The following is a 19,034-nucleotide window of genomic DNA, read 5'->3' as shown; positions in this document are numbered from 1 at the left end:
GTACTTATTTGCACTATGGTACATGTTGCTGTTATACTTTTTTACTTTTGTTCTTGTACTACTTTCTTTAAAAATTCAAATAAAAATGTATTGACACAAAAATAAAATTAGTATTAATAGTAATAATTGTATACCCAGGTCAAATGTGAACACAATGCGATATATAATACCCTCGCCAGGGTGAGAGAAACTCTATAATTGAAAGAGACTACAAAGCATGTTTTCTACATTTTGTAAATATATTTTTTATTGGAAGTACAAACTAAAGGACACTTACCCCATATGATCCTGAGCAAGTAACGTATAAAGCAAGGGTCTTCAATCTATGGCCCTCCAGTTGTCCAGGAACTACAATTCCCATCATGCCTAGTCATGTCTGTGAATGCCAGAGTTTTATAACGCCTCATGGGATGTGTAGTTCTGAAGCAGCTGGAGGGCCATAGTTTGAGGATCCCTCGTAAAGAGGATCATGAATTCAATAAAAAAAGCATTTCTATACCTAAATTTTGGTGTTAAAAACAGAAGTGCAGTGGAAATTTAAATTATAACCCATATCGTTATAAGATAAAATGAATCAATGTGCTATAAGTTGGTTTTAAAAACTTAAAAATGTATTTGATTTGACTCAAACTTGGAGTTCTTTGCCTCTGAGAATGAACATTTTGAAATTTCTTAAAAAAAAGGATATCTGTTACATTTTTGTTTTGGGATTTAGAAAATTGTTAAACCTCTGAACACTGCTATATGCCATGTATACCATTTGGGAAATGTTCCTTCACTTCCAACATGAAGTTACCTCCCAAAGTAGTGGGACTTCTTGCACAGTTGTCCCCAGAGAAGATTTCCCCTCACTGCTTTTTCTGGGAACAACTCCATGGTTTTGGATGTCATTATTTTCTTTCTTTTTAACAAAGACAAATAATACTGTATAATAAGAGGGGTGAATCTCCACACAAGGGACACAGACAACAATAAAAACAAATCCAAACCTAAAAAAAAGTTTTTTTCCCTAGAGATACATTTTAATGAGAATTAAGTGGCAATATGGAGTAAAATAAAAACAGTTGTAGGAGAGCAACAAAACAAGGTTTAGTCACCTATAGGAATGAAAGAATCGCCTAGCAGTTGATTTGTGGAGGGAATCATCAAATCCTGTTTAAAATATGTGAACCTTACATTATGCAGCAAATCCAATTGAAAGGTTTGGTTTGAGGAAGAGGGTATTACCCTTGAAACACATAAGCGCTAGGATCTTGAGTGAAGACCTCCCAAGTCTTTGGAGCAAGTGGAGAGAACAAACTGATTGCATCTATTTGATATGCTTTGCTAGTCTGGACCTCTGTGAGTAGTATAGTTTAAATTTTTTTTCAGAATAAATGATTTTAGAGATAATGCCCTCTACAACTAACGTAGTGGAACCAAACATTTTTTGGCTCATTTATCTAGCAACATGCATAGCGCAGCAGCCCATTGATCTCAATGGGCTGCCCTACGTCTAGGAAAGTAGCTCATGGGATATTTTGACGTGCTGCCAGTTTTTTTACTGTACATTTTGCTGTGTTTGATGCTCGTTTTTTCATGTGTGCTTCCACGTTTTGGGTACCATTAACATCTAATGGCACTGAAAGTGTGACTAGTTCATTTAAGGTGTAAAAAGGAAGCCATACACTATAACATCCTATTAAACAATCTCTGTACAATTTCCTTTAGATTTACCAAAATGATGGAATAAGATAACCCACCTATATATCCATTCATTCTGTATCCAATCAGGCAGGGCAAGCTCAACTTACCAGCCAGCTTGCAACAAACCAAATTGTCCTGTCTAACAGTGCATGGTAAAAACAGGGGTTTAGTTTTCACACATTTGCGAATACATGTGTAAGTTGTAGAGGCCACGTGTTGTTGTTTGACATGCATCGCCCTTCTATGTGCTCCTTGCTGTTAAGGCCAGTTAAAGGTTGGGTCAGTTGCTGTTTGTTTGTACTGTTGGTTATTTGGTGAGGGGACGCACTGGACCCCTTTACTGCCATTGTGCTATTTGGTGGGTGTCCAGTGTGCCCCTTTGCCTTTAAGGAGGAAGGGTTTACCTCCAGGCATACCTGCTCTCAATCTATTCATTATTATATATGTGCTCCTACTATGGATGCTCTCAAAGTATATAGAGTTAGAACTGCAGATCATACTGGGGTGCCTGGACGTGTTCTCTGCAGCTTACACATGTATTTGCAAATGTGTGCAAACGAAACCCTTGCTTTTAACATGAACTGTTACACATGGCAATTTTGTTTTCAGGCTAGCTGCTAAGTTGAGCTGGAGCTAGAGCCACCTCTCCCACCTCTCTCTAGCCCCCCTCTCTCTTTCTCTCACCCCCCTCCTCTCTCATCCCCCCATCCCCCTCTCTCTCACACCCCCTCTCTTTCTCTCTCACCACTTCTCTTTCTCTCTCTCTCACCCCCTCTATCTCTCTCATCCCCCCTCCCTCTCTCCCTCCCCCTCTCTCATCCCCCCTCTCTCTCTCTCCCTCCCTCCCCCACCCCTCTCTCTCTCTCTCATCCCCCTCTTTCTCACCCCCCTCTCTCTCTCTCCCTCCCCCACCCCCCTCTCTCTCTCTCTCTCTCATCCCCCCTCTCTCTCTCCTTCCCTCACCCACCCCCCCTCTCTCTCACCCATCCCCTATCACCCCCCATCTCATGAGATCTCAGGGGTTCATGCTGGGTATTAGAGTTCTTCAATTTTGGAGGGAGTCACATCTGTTAAAAAGGAAGGAGTGGGGCAAATTTACATAGGAGGGGGAAGGGGGCGCCCAATTTTAGTCTTGTCTAGGGCAGCACAAAACCAAAATACACCACTGGGTTGGGTCAGTTGCTGTTTGTTTGTACAATAAACCTAAGCCTTAATAATTGGGGAGTTGTGCATAACCCCCAGAATACTAGCAATACCAACTCTGTACAGACTATTACTGGTGCAAATAAAATCTATACCTGAACTAATCCTTATGGCTTGAAGCTTTTATACTTTTCCGCCACATAAAGGACTCTTCCACTGACCCTATAGGTGTTCCACAAGGTATTAAAGAGCTACCAAATGTCAGCAATCATCTGATTCATTTGGAACCTCAGAGTCTAGCAATTCATCACCTGAACTCTGGAATGGTACAATATTAGCAGACAATGTTTTAGTGAAAATGCACTATGGTTTCCCTTTATGTTGAAATTATCATACATTTCACAAAGTATTTCAATATAATTTATTTCAACATAGACTTAGGTCACATATTGACCAACCAACGAATGCAACCAATTCATTTTAAAAGAGCTGTTAGCATACATTATGATTAGAGCACTAAAAATCAAGCATAGCTTCTGCTAGATCTGTGATTTCATTCACATGTGCTGCTGACTGCTCTGTATTGACATTGCCTGCTTTACTGTGAATTGATATCCTTTTCCCTTTTGTCACTTCCTGGGTTGCCTTCCAGTCTGCTTCCTTATAGACAGACCTGCTCAGTGCAGCCGTGTTGCCTTAGCAACTTACTAGTTTTCTGAGCTCCTGTTTGCCTAGTGTTTCATGTAATCAGTGTCTGACTTCCTGTATACCAACTCCAGCTTTGTCTTCTGTTTGTGCTTGACTGCCACCCACCCTGACCTTGGCTCATTTTCCGGATCCTCTTCTGTCTCCTGCCTACTGTACTTTGCATACGCAAGTGGTCTCCATATTGTCAGCTGGGTATACCTGGGGGCACCGGCCTGGTTCCAGCTTGCTGCAAGTCCATCCACACCACCTGGGCCCCTGGTGAAGAAGCATGCTGGGGCTTAGGCTATGTACCCTGGGGAACCCCGGGCTGGCATTCTACTAGGACTCACTACCACTTAAAACTGACATGGCTACTGTAATAATGTGTTGTGTGTTATGGTACTATTCAAATTGACACAGCAAGTAGTCAGCATTGGCCCATGCTGAAGATGTCCAAATCTCTTTCAGATCAAAAATATGTATTACATGAGTTAAACCATCCATTTATGAGCTACTGTAGCATCAGAAAATGAAAAATGTAAATGATTAAAAGCAAGGGTAGAATATTGTATTAAATGAGTTAAACCATCTATATACAGTATGGGCTACTGTAGCATCAGAAGATGAAAAATGTAGATGATTAAAGCCAAGGGTAGAATAATGTGTCCCTGGTCCTGCGACCTCACACAGGCTGCTCCAGTAACATAGAGTGATCAGAGGGCAAGCCAGAGGATGAACTTGGGGCATCATCAAGAGCTAGCTGCCTGAAATGTAAAGAGGTCAGTTGAAGAGGACCAAGATGGTGGTGCAGGACCTGGGCTATATAACTCGAACAGTGGATCACCACAGGACAATGCTGGATTCACTGTGCAGGTGAGTATGTACTTCAAAGATTAGCCTGCAATTCAGATAAGTGGGGTTGTCTGAGCAACTTCTTAGTTCTCTGAGCTCCTGTTTGCCTAGTGTTTTGGGTACGCAATGTTGGATTTCCTGTTTAACGACTCCAGCTTTGTCTTTGGTTTGTGCTTGTCTGTCACCCACCCTGACCTTGGCTCTTTTCCTGGATCATCTTCTGTCTCCTGCCATCTGTACTCCTGCAACCTCTTTGGAGATATGACTTGAGCCTGCAGGACCAGGAACATAGAGTGACCAGAGGGTGTGCCAGAGGGTGGACTTGGTGCTTCATCAGGAGCTAGCTGCTGGAAATACAAAGGGTTAGTCAGTTAAAGAGGACTATTATGGTGGTGAAGGACCTTGGCTATATCACCCGAACAGTGGATCACAACAAGACAATGCTGGATTTATATTTCAAAGATCAACTTGCAATTCAGGTAGGTAGGGTTGCCTGAGCAACTTCCCAGTTGTCTGAGCTCTTGTTTTCTTAGTGTTTCGGGTATTCAGTGTGTGACTCCCTGTGTACTGACTCTAGCTTTATCTTCTGTTTGTGCTTGTCTGCCACCCACCCTGGCCTTAGCTCATTTCCCGGATCCTCTTCTGTCTCCTGCCATCTGTACTCTGCATACGCGAGTTGTCTCTGTATTGTCAGCTGGAATACCTGGGGGCTGTGACCTGGTTCCAGCTTGCTAAAAGTCCATCCCCACCACCAGGGCCCCTGGTAAACAAGCAGGCTGGGGCTTAGGCTCTGTACTCTGGGGAACCCCGGGTTGGCATTCTACAAGGGCTCACTATGAATTAAACCTGACGTAGCTACTGTAATGATTTGTTATGTGTTGTGGTACTATTCAAAATCAGGTAGTCAACTTTGGCCAATGCTGAAGATGTCCAAATCCCTTTCAGATCAAAAATATGTATTAAATGAGTTAAACCATACATATATGAGCTACTGTAACATCAGTAAATGAAAAATGTAGATGATAAAAGGCAAGGGTAGAATATTGTGTCCCTGGTCCTGCAGCCTCACATCACATCCCCAAAGAGGCTGCAGGACCACGAAAATAGAGTGGCCAAGGGGCAAGCCAGAGAGTGCATCATCAGCAGCTAGCTGCCTGAAAAGGAAAAAGGTATCCAGGGCCAGTACAAGGGGTGGGCAGGAGGGGAAAACTGCCCTGGGCGGAGTGTGGGAGGGGGTGCCAAAACACTTGAACATACCTATACCTTCTGCAGGCTTCCCCGCCCCTTGCCGAAAAGGAAAAAAGCATTTTCCCCAGCACAGGTTCCTGCCAGGCTGGCCGGCTGGATCGGGACAGTGAGAGGTCTTGTACAGGTGGGTGGAACAAGCAGAGCACCCTGCTTGCAGCCCCAATCACTGCTTTCTGCCCAGCAGACATCGGAGATAAGAGATCATAGAAAACTGACTGGATTTTCTCCTCCTGTGAGTCCCGACCTGTCCTGTCGTCCACACTGTGCAATGCTGTGCTGTGCGCCTGTAACTGACCCTTGCAGTGCAGGTTTTTCTAAAGACTTTCTAAAGGGCTTTTCAGGCTCTACATACTATAGATGTATTCCATACACACACTATATCTTAATGAAAATGATGCCTTTTAATAATATATAGTATGTATGTGGAATACATCTTTGAGAGCTTGAAAAGTCCCATAATATTCCTAACTGATCCAAAGATTTGACCATAAACAAGTGATGTGTGCAGCCCAACTCCAGCAAAGTGAAACAGTCCACCCTTGCAGTGCTGGGGGAAAATAGCCTCATGTATACTTTCTCCAGCCAGCTGCAGCACTCTCCTCTTCCACCTAAAGTCTCAACATCATCACATACCATACAGGACCATTAACCCAGTATGGTATGATGAGGCTGGAGTGTGACCACAGCCAGTCACAATTTACCCAGGAGCTCCCGAGGACCAGTCACAGCACTGGAGAGCGCCTACTGGAGCAAGGAATAAGGTAAAGCTTGGTAGACATGGATAGAAATTTGTTTGGTTCAGCAGGGACCAGCTGAATTTTGATCTATGTGTGGACTTTCCTGTTAGACAGAAGCCGCTCATCAGATCAGCTTCTGTAGAATGGGAGCCTTCTAAAACCTTGTTCGTTCAGCAACCTGCAGCCAACCAGCTGCAGTTCTGATCAGTGTATTCTGACAGAGAAGAGTCCCTACTGTCAGAATAAATCTGAGGGGAAAGGGAAAGGGAATTTCTGCATTCACCTCTCTTGTGTGAATGGATGAATCTGTTAGCGTTTTTATTTTTAATCCGCCCACTGGCTGAAAAAAAAAAAAAAAAAAAACCTATGCATGTGTGCCAGTTTAAGTGGTTTTACCTTAAAGCCAAGTTCCCCCGAAAAGTGGAACTTCAGCCTTAAGGACTCCTGACCCTCTGACATGCCACATTTGGCGTGTCATTTTTTTTTGGGGGGTACCTAGTTTTGACAGGTGCTCGCTCCCACTTCCACTCGGGCCACCCAGGGAGCAGAAGTTCATCTCTCCACCTCCCTCCCTGTAATCTTCTGGGACACATCACAGGTCCTAAAAGATCGCCCTTCCATTGAGGAAGCGTCGCGCAATTTGCTCATGTGCAGTGAGCACCTGACTGTGAAGCCACAAGCTGTCACAGCCGGGTTCCCACAGTAGTGATGCCGGTGCCACGGGGAGAAGAGGAAGAGAACCGAGGCTTCGGGCGGCCACATCACCGGATCCTAGAAAATTCACCATATCATGCTGTACCTAAATGGAGGTAGCCGTCATCCCTAGTGGTCAAGCATACACAAAAACCCCCTGGGGATGGGACAAGAAGGCAACCAACCATTCAAATTGAAAAAATACTTGGTATATTAAATAAAGAAAATAGCTTTTATTGTATACATATTAAAACAGTTGTATATAAACAAATAATAAAACCATACATTAAAAACAAACCAATGGGGCTCATAGCAAAGAGAAATCTTGGATATAACTGGCGATACAGCAAGGTATCACTGGATCTTGGGACAGGGGAGGTTGTGTTAATTAAAAGTCAACAGGTAGACTTTTTGTAGCTGCTGAATTTTAATAAACTTAAAAATGACTGGAACTCCACTTTAATCCCCTGCTCATAGAATAAAAAGCCCATACACACGATAAGAATAATCTGACAATTTTTACATGCTAGTCTCATAAATAGTTACTCAAGTTATAAAAATTCTTGTTTTACAGAATACAACTTCAGAAATGATGTATTGTAATGTGTCCTTTCATTTCCATGCACAGTCATGATTATTGTTTTTTTTTTTTTTTTTTTGTGCAAATACCATACTATTTATGTGAAAATCATTTGTTTTGTTTTCTTACAAGAACTTTTTTTAGTGCCTATTTTGTGATATTTTTACATGAATTGTCATAATCAGCTCTTGTACTAATAATCAAATGATCAAACAATTGCTCCAAATGCGTTGCGGGGCATTATTGAGCATTTAACCCATGCACTACGGGAGGCACAATTGCAAGGGTTGATTTTCTTTTTTTCCTTGGAGTTGGGATTTAAACCTTTATTATGAAAAAGAAAAAATGTCAGGGAAGACATTTGGGTCAGCCAGGTACATAAATTGGTGGTTTTATGTATACATGTGAGTGTTTGTGTGTATGTGTGTATATATATATGTATATATGTGTGTGTGTGTATATATATATATATATATATATATATATATATATATATATATATATATATATATTTATCTATATATCTATATTCCTATCTATCTATCTATCTATCTATCTATATATACGTATATATATAGATATATATATATATATATATATATATATATATCTATATATATATATATGTGTGTGTGTGTGTGTGTGTGTGTGTGTGTGTAAAAATATTTTGGAAAATAATTAAATAAAATATAAAAAGAAACTAAAAAAAAACAATAAAATTATTTTTGAAAAAAAGAAAAATAACATAACATATAATAACAATAAAAATAACATATATATATATATATATATATATATATATATATATATATATATATATATATATATATATATATATTCCTATCTATCTATATATCTATCTATATATATATATATTCCTATCTATCTATATATCTATCTATATATATATATATATGTGTGTGTATATATATATATATATATATATATATATATATATATATATATAGATATATATATATAGATATATATATATATGTGTATAAAAATATTTTGGAGAATAATTAAATAAAATATTAAATGAAACTAAAAAAAAAAAAACAATAACATTTTTTTGAAAAAAAGAAACAGAAAAATAACATGAAACTATATATATGTGTGTGTGTGCGTATATACACTGTATATATATATATATATATATATATATATATATATATATATATATATATATATACTGTATATATATATGTGTGTGTATGTAAATGTGAACTGTCTGATAGGGAGTAAATTAATCAGTCGTGATATGCAATCTATACATAGGTGTAATGATCAGGTGTGGTTATCAGGCATAGGCAATATGATTGGTCATGCACAACCGGGGGGGGGGGTGCATTTTGGCATGTTTGCCCTGGGCACTGGATGGCCTTGCCCCAGCACTGAAGATATCCATTTGAAGAGGATCAAGATGGTGGTGAAGGACCTGGGCTATGTCACCTGAACAGTTAATCACAATAGGACAATGCTGGATTTGCTGTGCATGTAAGTTTATATTTCAAAGATTACCCTGCAATTAGGGTAAGTGAAGAAGAAAACTCATGGGGAGGATAGGTTCTCCTTTAGATATACTAAAGCTTACAACAGTGTCTTTATCTAAACTTTACAGTTGCTTTATTTATTGACCTTAAACTCAGCCAGCACTTTTTGTAGAGCGCTCTTGATTTCATGGTTTCTCAAGCTGTATATGATTGGATTCATCAATGGAGACACCACAGTGTACAAGAGGGATCTATATTTATTTGTGCTTGTTGACCTATCCTGGGCCACATATACAATAATTATTGTTCCATAATAAGCACAAACCATAGACAAATGGGTACCACAAGTGGAGAAGGCTTTTCTTCGCCCATTGGCGGAAGATATCTTCAGAATAGTGACTAAGATGCAGATGTATGTAATAATAATAACAACAAATGGAAAAACAAATGTGAAGAGTGAAATAATAAAGTCATGCAGCATAAAGGCAGAAATGTCTGAGGTGGACAATTCAACTATTGGGCTGAAATCACAGAAAAAGTGGTCTATAGAATTCAGTCCACAATAATTCATTAGAAGTAACTCAATCACTTCGCTTGACAATAAAATTATAACTAAGACCCACAACCCAATGATCAATGGGGTAATAACATTGGAGTTCATAAGGGATGAATACCGTAATGGGTTGCAGATGGCCAAATACCGATCGTAGGACATGACAGCAATAAGAAAACTTTGCAAACAACCAAAAATTGCAAAACAGTAAAGCTGAACAATGCAGCCAACCAGTGATACTTCTCCTTCATCTTTGACAATAATGTCCAGTGTCATGGGCAACACACTAGTGGTCATTAGGACATCAGTTGTAGCCAAGTGCTTGATAAAGAGATACATTGGAATTTTTAATTGATCAACAATTGACACTAAAATAATTATTAAAATATTTCCAGTTAATATTAGCATGTATGTCAGTAGAAATAGGAGGAAAAATATAATTTTAAATTTATAAAGACCTCGAAATCCAAGTAGTTTTACGTATGTAATCTGAGTCTGGTTAATCTCACACATTGTTTTTTTTCCTTGAAATTATATTCAAACCCCTGTATGATGAGTTTAGTTTCTAAAAAAAAAATTGAATGTAGAAAAAAATAATAACAATATTAAAATTGCAAAAGTTTTTGATTTTTAACCTTATTTGTCCCCAGAGGTCATTGATATCTTTATGTCCAGAACAAGCTAAGCAGCACTAGTATGCACTGTTATACAGTATATAAGTTAACTTGTATATCTAAAAAATATATATATATATATATATATATATATATATATATATATTTTTTTTTTTTTTTTTTTTTTTTTTAAGGCACTACAGTAAACCCCCCTCCATTCCGTTCCGGACCCAGCCGCGAAAAAAGTGAAAATCCGCGAAATAGAAAAACCCTATTAAAATGCATTGTAGGCATGTTTTTTTACTGTCACTGTACGTGTAAAAGCATTTTAAGGTCTTTAAACACACTTTTAAAACAATAGAAACTCATTTAAACACATAAAAGATACTGAGAGACAGAGCAAGAGCTATGGAAAACACAAAAATATTTCATTTTTAATGATTTATATAGTAAAATAACATTACAAAAAAAAGCGCAATATACCGGGACTGCAAAAACTGAACCGCGATGGAGCGGGGGTTTACTGTATGAGCATTTTGTTTGATCACTGACAACATTTTAACTAGACAGGAAGTGAGAAAACAAAGTCTCAGGTGGGAGCCTTGGACGTCATTGGGCCACATGATTGACCATGCTGTGGCTCCTCCGTGGACAGAGATAAGGCATTTAACATAATGCCAATATATAGTACTACATAGCAATAGGGGCATGTGAGTTTTTAAGGATTTGCAATTAAATTTTATCTGACACAAGATTTCTTTATAAAAAGACATTAATAGTACTAAAACACTGAGAATAATATAAAATTCAATATTAATTCAAAGTATTTAAAACTCATAATATGTATTTTTTTTGTACAGCATTAGATCTATTGCATTCTAAGCCACTTCCCCTCTCATCCCTGCACACCCCATATGGACCAGAGTCGTTTTTTTTATGTTCTGCTATAGACCTGTTTATTTGATAATAGCTTTTTCATTACTTAAGTACCGCATATGTTATTTTTTTTAAAGGTTTTCTTTGTGTGATATTGCATCAGTGGTGTCATTGGAAGGAAACATTTTCTGTGTGCATGGTATAACTATAAGGAAAAAAAAAACCCTGCATTGGTGGTGTCACTGGAAGGAAAAATGTTCCCCTGTGTTGGTGGTGTCACTGGAGGAAAAAATGTCCACTCCATCGGTGGTGTAACTGGAAGAAAAAACGTTCTCCTGTGTTGGTGGTGCCACTGGAGTTATTAAAACCCGTAATATGATTTTTTTGTACAGCATTGGATCTATTCCATTCTTAACCACTTCCCCTCTCATCCCTGTACACCCCATATGGACCAGAGTAGTTTTTTTTATTTTCTGTAATAGACCTGTTTATTTGACAACAGCTTTGTCATTACTTAAGTAATACATATGTCATTTTTTTTAAAGGTTTTCTTTGTGTGATATTGTGTCAGTGGTGTCATTGGAAGGAAACATTTTCTGTGTGCATGGTATAATTACAAGAAAAAAAACCCTACATTGGTGGTGTCACTGGAAGGAAAAACGTTCTCTTGAGTTGGTGGTGCCACTGGAGGAAAAAATGTCAACTCCATCAGTGTTGTAACTGGAAGGAAAAAAGTTCCCTTGTGTTGGTGGTACCACTGGAGTTATTAAAACCTGTAATATGAATTTTTTGTACAGCATTGGATCTATTCCATTCCTAACCTTTTCCCCTCTCACCCTTGTACACCGCATATGGACCAGAGTAGTTTTTTCTATTTTCTGCTATAGACCTGTTTATTTGATAACAGCTGTGTCATTACTTAAGTAATAAATATGCTATTTTTTTAAAGGTTTTTTTATGTGATATTGCGTCAGCAGTGTCATTGGACGGAAACATTTTCTGTGTGCATGGTATAACTACAAGGAAAAAAAAAAACCTTCATTGGTGGTGTCACTGGAAGGAAAAAAGTTCCCCTGTGTTGGTGGTGCCACTGGAGGAAAAAATGTCCCTCCATCGGTGGTGTAACTGGAAGGAAAAATGTCCCTGTGTCAGTGGAGATAGTCTGAGGAGAACTGATTTGGTGGTGGTATAAAGGGGAGAGGGAAGCTGGGAGGGTGGGGACTCTGTGGGGTGCATTTAACTTCAGGTTAGTATTAGCATTGAAAAATTATTGTTTGCCGTACAATCAAACTTCTTTTAGAAGGCAGCAGCGCAACAAAACACATTTTTTTTTTTTTTTTTACATATTTTTGTCTATCTATTACATAGAAAATACAAGACAATATTGCCAAATAAAAGCTTAGTTTGTCCCCCCCCTCCAAAAAAAAATAATATATGGATTACTTATTATGCAATGACAATGTTATAGTCAAATCAAGAAGCCCATAGCAAAAATGTAAAAAAAAAATTTATGTAAGAAAAAGAGTGATGAAAATGTGTCTGTGAAGCATACCTTGGGCTGTTGACAGTGACCCTCCAACCTATTACACTACCAATATATCCATCTAGATATCACAACAAATCTGTAGGAATTAAGTTCAGGTTGTTTCAATTGACATCAAAACTAATTCCCCACAATTCTGGGTTTTCTCCGATAAATCATTGGTGAGAAGAGGTATTTGGTCTTCTCAGGCAAAGTCTGATTTTTCTATGTATTGAGGTGACTTTATAATGTTAAGAGCGGAGTGAAAAACTCCACTGGGATTTAATTAATGTCACGTCAATTACCAGCTACCTGGTATGAGAGATTCTATTTTTATGACTAATTAATGTCATAGAACTGTATAAACAAGCTACACTATATTGTCAAAAGTATTGGGACACCTGCCTTTACATGCACATGAACTTTAATGGCATCCCAATCCATCGGGTTCAATATCGAGTTTGCCCAGTCTTTGCAGCTATAACAGCTTCAACTCTTCTGGGAAGGCTGTCCACGCGGTTTAGGAGTGTGTCTATGGGAATGTTTGACCATTCTTCCAGAAGCGCATTTGTGAGGTCAGGCACTGACTTTGGACAAGTAGGCCTGGCTCGCAGTCTCTCATCCCAAAGGTGTTCTATCGGGTTGAGGCCAGTTAGGTTACTCCACCCCAAACTCACTCATTTATGTCTTTATGGACGTTGCTTAGTGCACTGGTACAAATCATTTGGTGGAGGGGAGATTATGGTGAGGGGTTGTTTTTCAGTGGTTGGGATTTGCCCTTAGTTCGAGTGAAGGGAACTCCTAAGGCATCAACATACCAAGACATGTTGGACAATTTCATGCTCCCAACTAGGGATGATCGAACGGTTCAAAATTCGGCCGAATTCCAAACTTTTTGCAGAAAAAGTTCGGAATTCGGCAACCAGAACCGACCAAAATGCAATGGGACAGGAACTGGGCTTTAAAAGCCCGTGATTGGACCAGAACCATCAGTAAAAGCCAATTGAGGGGGCAGGAGGATGCTAGGAATGTGATTGGAGTGACTAGGGGGTCCAGAGGCCAATCAGTAGTGAATACGCCCCCCAGTATATAAGATAGCCCCGCCAAATCTCTAGCACTTTAATACTGGGGCTGTGGAAGAGAGTGGAAGCAGTTCTGTTACTCCTGCTTCAAAAGTGTCATTTAGCAATTATTAGTGTGAGGAAAGGATATCTAGTGTAGTTAGGGTACTATTTTCCACTATAGTTAGATTCAAAAATCTAGTTTCTGTAGGGAAAGTGTTAAGTGTCAGGGTGACCATAGTGTAGTGTAGGGTGAACTGACTCTATGACTGCTATGGCAGGGTGACAAAACTCTTCCATGTTAGGGTGACCGCCATAGAAAAAAGATTGTTTGTATTAGAATTGCAGTAGAGCAGGGTAGTGGCTCTGCTCCTTTCACACCTGGCCGTTTTTGTTTCAGGCGTTTTTTGGGCTTTTTTGTGGACGTCTTTGGAGGCAGGCATGACATCTGAACTTCTGTGTAGGGGTATATATACACACACACATATATGTATATATACACATACACAGATATAGGTGTGAAAGTAGCGGAACCCTATGCCTGTGCTAATGAAATTATTTGCAGGCATAGGGCTCCGCTCCTATCACACCTATATGTGTGTATGTGTATATATACATATATGTGTGTGTGTATATATACCCCTATACAGAAGTTCAGATGTTATGCCTGCCTCCAAAGACGCCCAAAAAATGCCCCCCAAAAAAACGCCTGCAACAACACACCTGGGCGTTTTTGTTGCAGGTATTTTTTTGGCCATTTTTTTAGCGTCTTTGGAGGCAGGCATAACATCTGAACTTCTGTATAGGGGTATATATACACACACACATATATGTATATATACACATACACACAGATGTCATGCCTGCCTCCAAAGACGTCCACAAAAAAGCCCAATAAACGCCTGCAACAAAAACGGCCAGGTGTGAAAATAGCAGAGCCACTACCCTGCTTTACTGCAATTCTAATACAAACAATCTTTTTTTTCTGGTTCTGGACATGCTACAGAGCTGAAACTTCACAGGTACACTTTTTAGACCCCCCAGACACTAAAGCCAAAGAAATCTCATTTTTTTTTAAAATAATTTTTTCAATAATTGGCTCTCTATCAAAAATGACAATTTTTACGAACTTTTTTTGTGTGATTAATAGTCCCTGGGGCATGACCCAGAACCCTAGGCACTTTTTAGGGGCATTTATTGGGTTTTAGGGCTTCAAAATTGTGTTTTTTGATTACCAAAGTTTGGGTCCCATTGATTTCAATGGGGTTCTGGAATCCAGACCTGAACTTTCGGGAAGTTCGGGTGTTCTGGTCGAACCAAACTTTTCAAAAGTTCGATCATCCCTACTCCCAACTTTGTGGGCACAGTTTGGGGATGGCCCCTTCCTGTTTCCACATGACTGCTCACCAGTGCACAAAGTAAGGTCCATAAAGACAAGGATGAGCAAGTTTGGGGTGGAGAAATTTGACTGGTCCTGACCTCAACCCAAGAGATCCCTTTTGGGATGAATTAGAGTGGAGATTGCAAGCCAGGCCTTCTCTTCAACATCAGTGCCTGACCTCACAAATGTGCTCCTGGAAGAATGGTCAAATATTCCCATAGACACACTCCTAAACCTTGTGGACAGCCTTCCCAGAAGAGTTGAAGCTGTTATATCTGCAAAGGGTGGGCCTACTCATTTTGAACTCTACAGACTAAGACTGAGATGCCATTAAAGTCATGTGCGTTTAAAGACAGGTGTCCCAATACTTTTGACAATATAGTGTATATCTATTTAGAATAAATATTGTCCAAATCTGTCACTGACCCTCTCCAATTTATGGGTGCTGACCATTGGCCATTGACCATTTACAAGTTTGCAATGCCGGTACCTTTACATGAGTTTCCTGGTCATGGTGATTACTGTGTTGATGTTGTATTGACCAATGAAATTGGAAATATATTGTGTAATTTGCAGGGATAAAATATATGTTTATGTGTTTTAAATGAATATTTTTGTTCAATAAATGTTAGAAGTTTTTATACAAAATTCCTTAATTGTATTTTACTGTATAGCCTGATAGCAGAGCCTGATATAATGAGGAAGGCCTCTCTTACACCTCTCACTCGGGGTCTCTAATCATGTAGACAGAAGGCACAGGAGTATAGAGTGCCACAGGTGCTTTTAAATCTTGCTAGAAGCGGGGCAGATGCCCACGCTGGAAAGGGGAAGTAATCAGAAGGCTTTTGTAGGCAGGCAAGCTGGTAGGAAGCAGACTGAGGCAGGCTGGTGCTGGTGACAATGGACAGCTGAAACAGTTGCTGGAAGAAGACTGTTGGTCAGCCGGAATAGCAGAGTGGTAGGCGGGTACTGGTGACAGCAGCCAGAGTAGGGGAGTCAGGCAGGACGGGTCATATGTAGACACGATGGGTACAGGGCACAGGCAGGAGCATGGTCAGGAAACAAGCCAGGTTTGAAATTGAGCTGAGAAGCAGGAGCCAATGGAGCAGACAGAAGCAGAGGTCAGGGGACAAACTGAGATCAGCGCAGGTGTAACGTGAGAATTACCTACCCCGTGAGAAAAACCTACCCTCGTCATTTCCGGCCAGGAACAGCTGAGCAGCGCAGCAGTGCGCATGCTCACAGCCCCGGATACCTAATAGAACAACTGAGGAGCTGACTAGTGCACATGCGCACTAGTATGAAAGTATCACCGTTCCGTGAAAAAAACCTACCGACGCGGCGGTTACATTAAAACATTTCGGGTGCAATACGAGTCATCACCGCTCCTTTCCCTGTGACTTCCCTCATCTCGGCTAGTAAATATAAAAGCGGCTGGCGGCTCCGTGATTTATCTTTTCATACACCCGCCGCCGCTTTTATATTTACTAGCCGAGATGATGGAAGTGACAGGGACAGAAGCGAAGATGACTCGTATTACAGCACAGCTGTTTTAATGTAAGCGCCACATTACATACAGTGCCGTGCAACCGGAAGTGACGAGGGGTAGGTTTTTCTCACGGGTAGGTAATTCTCACGGAACACAGGCATGGTTAAGAGTGTACAAGCTGGGTCAGTAACTGGAACCAGGATACAGAATCACAGGGTCACAGGATACACAGGAGGCTGAAGACAAAGCAACGCTGATCCTGACCACTGGCCCAGTTTAAATAGCCCGTTTGGTGCCAACATCTGTCACATGTGTACATGAGTGCCGGTGAGCATGGGTATAAGTGAACGCCGGCAGGCACAGGTATAAGTGAGTGGCTGCATGCACGGGTATAGGTGAGTGCCAGCGCGCACAGGTATAAGTGAATGCTGGTGTGTATGCATATATGTGACGGCCAGCATGCACGGGTATGCGCATTAGCATTAGCAAATGCCCAATTTCTGCAAGCACAAAAGAGAACATGTATAAGCCTATGCACAAAAGTTCATCCAGAGGAGCCATCTCATCTATTGGCATGCCCTTCCTTACAATTCCTTTTTAGTGAAATCACTGCAGCACTAAGCAGTTGTCAACCTGCTTAGTGCTGAACCCTGGTCTGGAGTGTGTAGCATACTGCACATTATAAACAGGACAGCTGTCTGGAGCATGTAGCGTACACTACAGTATAGAGTCTTCAACCTACAGTACATTTTATTCAGAACAGTGGTCTGGGGTATGTAACATGCAACACAGAATACACAGTTAGGCAGTCCACCCCAGGTGATAGGCCAGTATACCCAGTAGAGCAGTGTGACGGTGTGGTGGTGGTTGGTTTGTACAATGTGAAATATAATACAGGACACAGTGCAGTGGTCTGTAATGTTTTCTCCATGTGTGTATGTAATGCAGAGTGATGTCAGGATGGTCTCATTTTTTCAGGGAGGGAATTATAATATACTCAACAGAATAGCTAACACCCTCCAAAATTGATATTGTTTCTAAAAGCAGAGACATTGCATATTGTTGAATAAAATGGTTGTAGTTTTTTTTTTTTTTTTTAACGTCAAATGAAATAGGACAAACTTTGGTACCCAAAATTGTTCATACAGTAGATGACGCTTTAATAGTCTTTACAGTTCATCAATCATGAATAGGGATGGGCGAACAGTTGGGCCCGAGCATGAGTTCAGGCTGGACATTTGCCTGTTTGGCCGTTGGCCAAACACCCGAATTTGTAGGGTGTTCGCCCCGATGAACACCCTGCATTACCATGAGCGCTGCACAGTGTATTCTCCACCCTGATTGGAAAAACCTTTTCCCAATCAGGGTGCAGTGTAAGCTGGTTGTTAAGAAGTTGGGCCGGGAAAAAAATGAAAACATTTTTTTTTTTTAAATGGCATGGGGTCCCTCCCAAACTCCATACCAGACCCTTATCTGGCCATGCAGCCTGGCAGATCAGAAAAGGGGATGGACGGACGAGTGAGCACCCCCACCCCCCCTCTTGAACCATACCAGGACACATGATAGGCAAGGGGTGGTGCCACCGGGTGACGTAGCCACCTTCCCTATGCAAGAAATGTCAAAGGGAGGCTGCAGCTCTCCTAATACCAGAAGTAGGGGGGGAACTTAGACCATGGGTTAAAAATACATACTTGAAAAGAGTTTTTAATCAGAGTTTATTTTATTATAGACTATCTTGAAATTATTGTGTGTCCAGCAGACACAGTGAAATGTGGATCCCAGTGCTCGGGGGCCGGTGATCATGTGATTGCTATGCTATCACATGATCATAATGTTAACAAAGCTGTTATGAATCAATATAATTCATACCAGTTTAGTTTCCTTTACTAGTGATCTGTAATTTGCCCACAGCTAACACATAGTACCTGGGCCAATCACAGAACCATATACCATGTAATTAGCTGTAGCCAATCACAGATCACTAGTATTCACAGCTGTCATGAACTTAACCCATTTGTGACAGTTCAAAGAGCCAGGTAGGGGGGACATTATGACAGGAGGGGGGCAGTGGAGGGCAGTATGGGGGGTCAGTGTGACAGGAGGGAGGAAATGTGACAGGTGGAGGGCAGTAGGACAAGAGAGGTAGAGAGACAGGAGGGTGGCAGTGTGACTAGAGGGGGTAGAGTGACAGGAGGGGGGCAGTGTGATGGTAGGGGGGCACTGTGATGGGAGGGAGGCAGTGTGACAGAAGGGGGCAGTGGAGGGCAGTTTGACAGGAGGGGAGCAATGTCAGGCAGTATGGGGGGTGGGATTGCGATGGGTGCGGGATAGCATGACAGGAGGAAGGCAGTGTGACAGGAGGCGGGCAGTGTGACAAGAGGGGGCAGGGTGACAGGATGAGGCAGTGTGACAAGAGGGG

General features: G+C 40.7%; 2 protein-coding genes across 2 annotated transcripts in view; both read right to left on the bottom strand.

Moving 5' to 3' along the window:
• LOC309552915 (olfactory receptor 5G26-like) overlaps nucleotides 1–19,034 on the bottom strand; it is a gene marked incomplete at both ends in the record, with an annotated part of 360,843 nt that overhangs the window by 327,912 nt on the left and 13,897 nt on the right. The gene's annotated exons all lie outside the window — the stretch shown is intronic.
• Nucleotides 9,253–10,185, bottom strand: LOC309552151 (olfactory receptor 5P81-like; the record flags this gene model as incomplete). The annotated part of the gene is made up of 1 exon (XM_082252965.1): nucleotides 9,253–10,185. The coding sequence occupies one exon, from the start codon at nucleotides 10,183–10,185 to the stop codon at nucleotides 9,253–9,255; it is 933 nt and encodes a 310-aa protein (XP_082109091.1).

The sequence above is a fragment of the Pelophylax lessonae genome, assembly GCF_965119305.1.
Source record: "Pelophylax lessonae genome assembly, chromosome: 4".
NCBI classification, from domain to species: Eukaryota; Metazoa; Chordata; class Amphibia; order Anura; family Ranidae; genus Pelophylax; species Pelophylax lessonae.
Note: the sequence above shows the minus strand (reverse complement) of the source record. Positions and strands in the feature narration are given on the sequence as shown.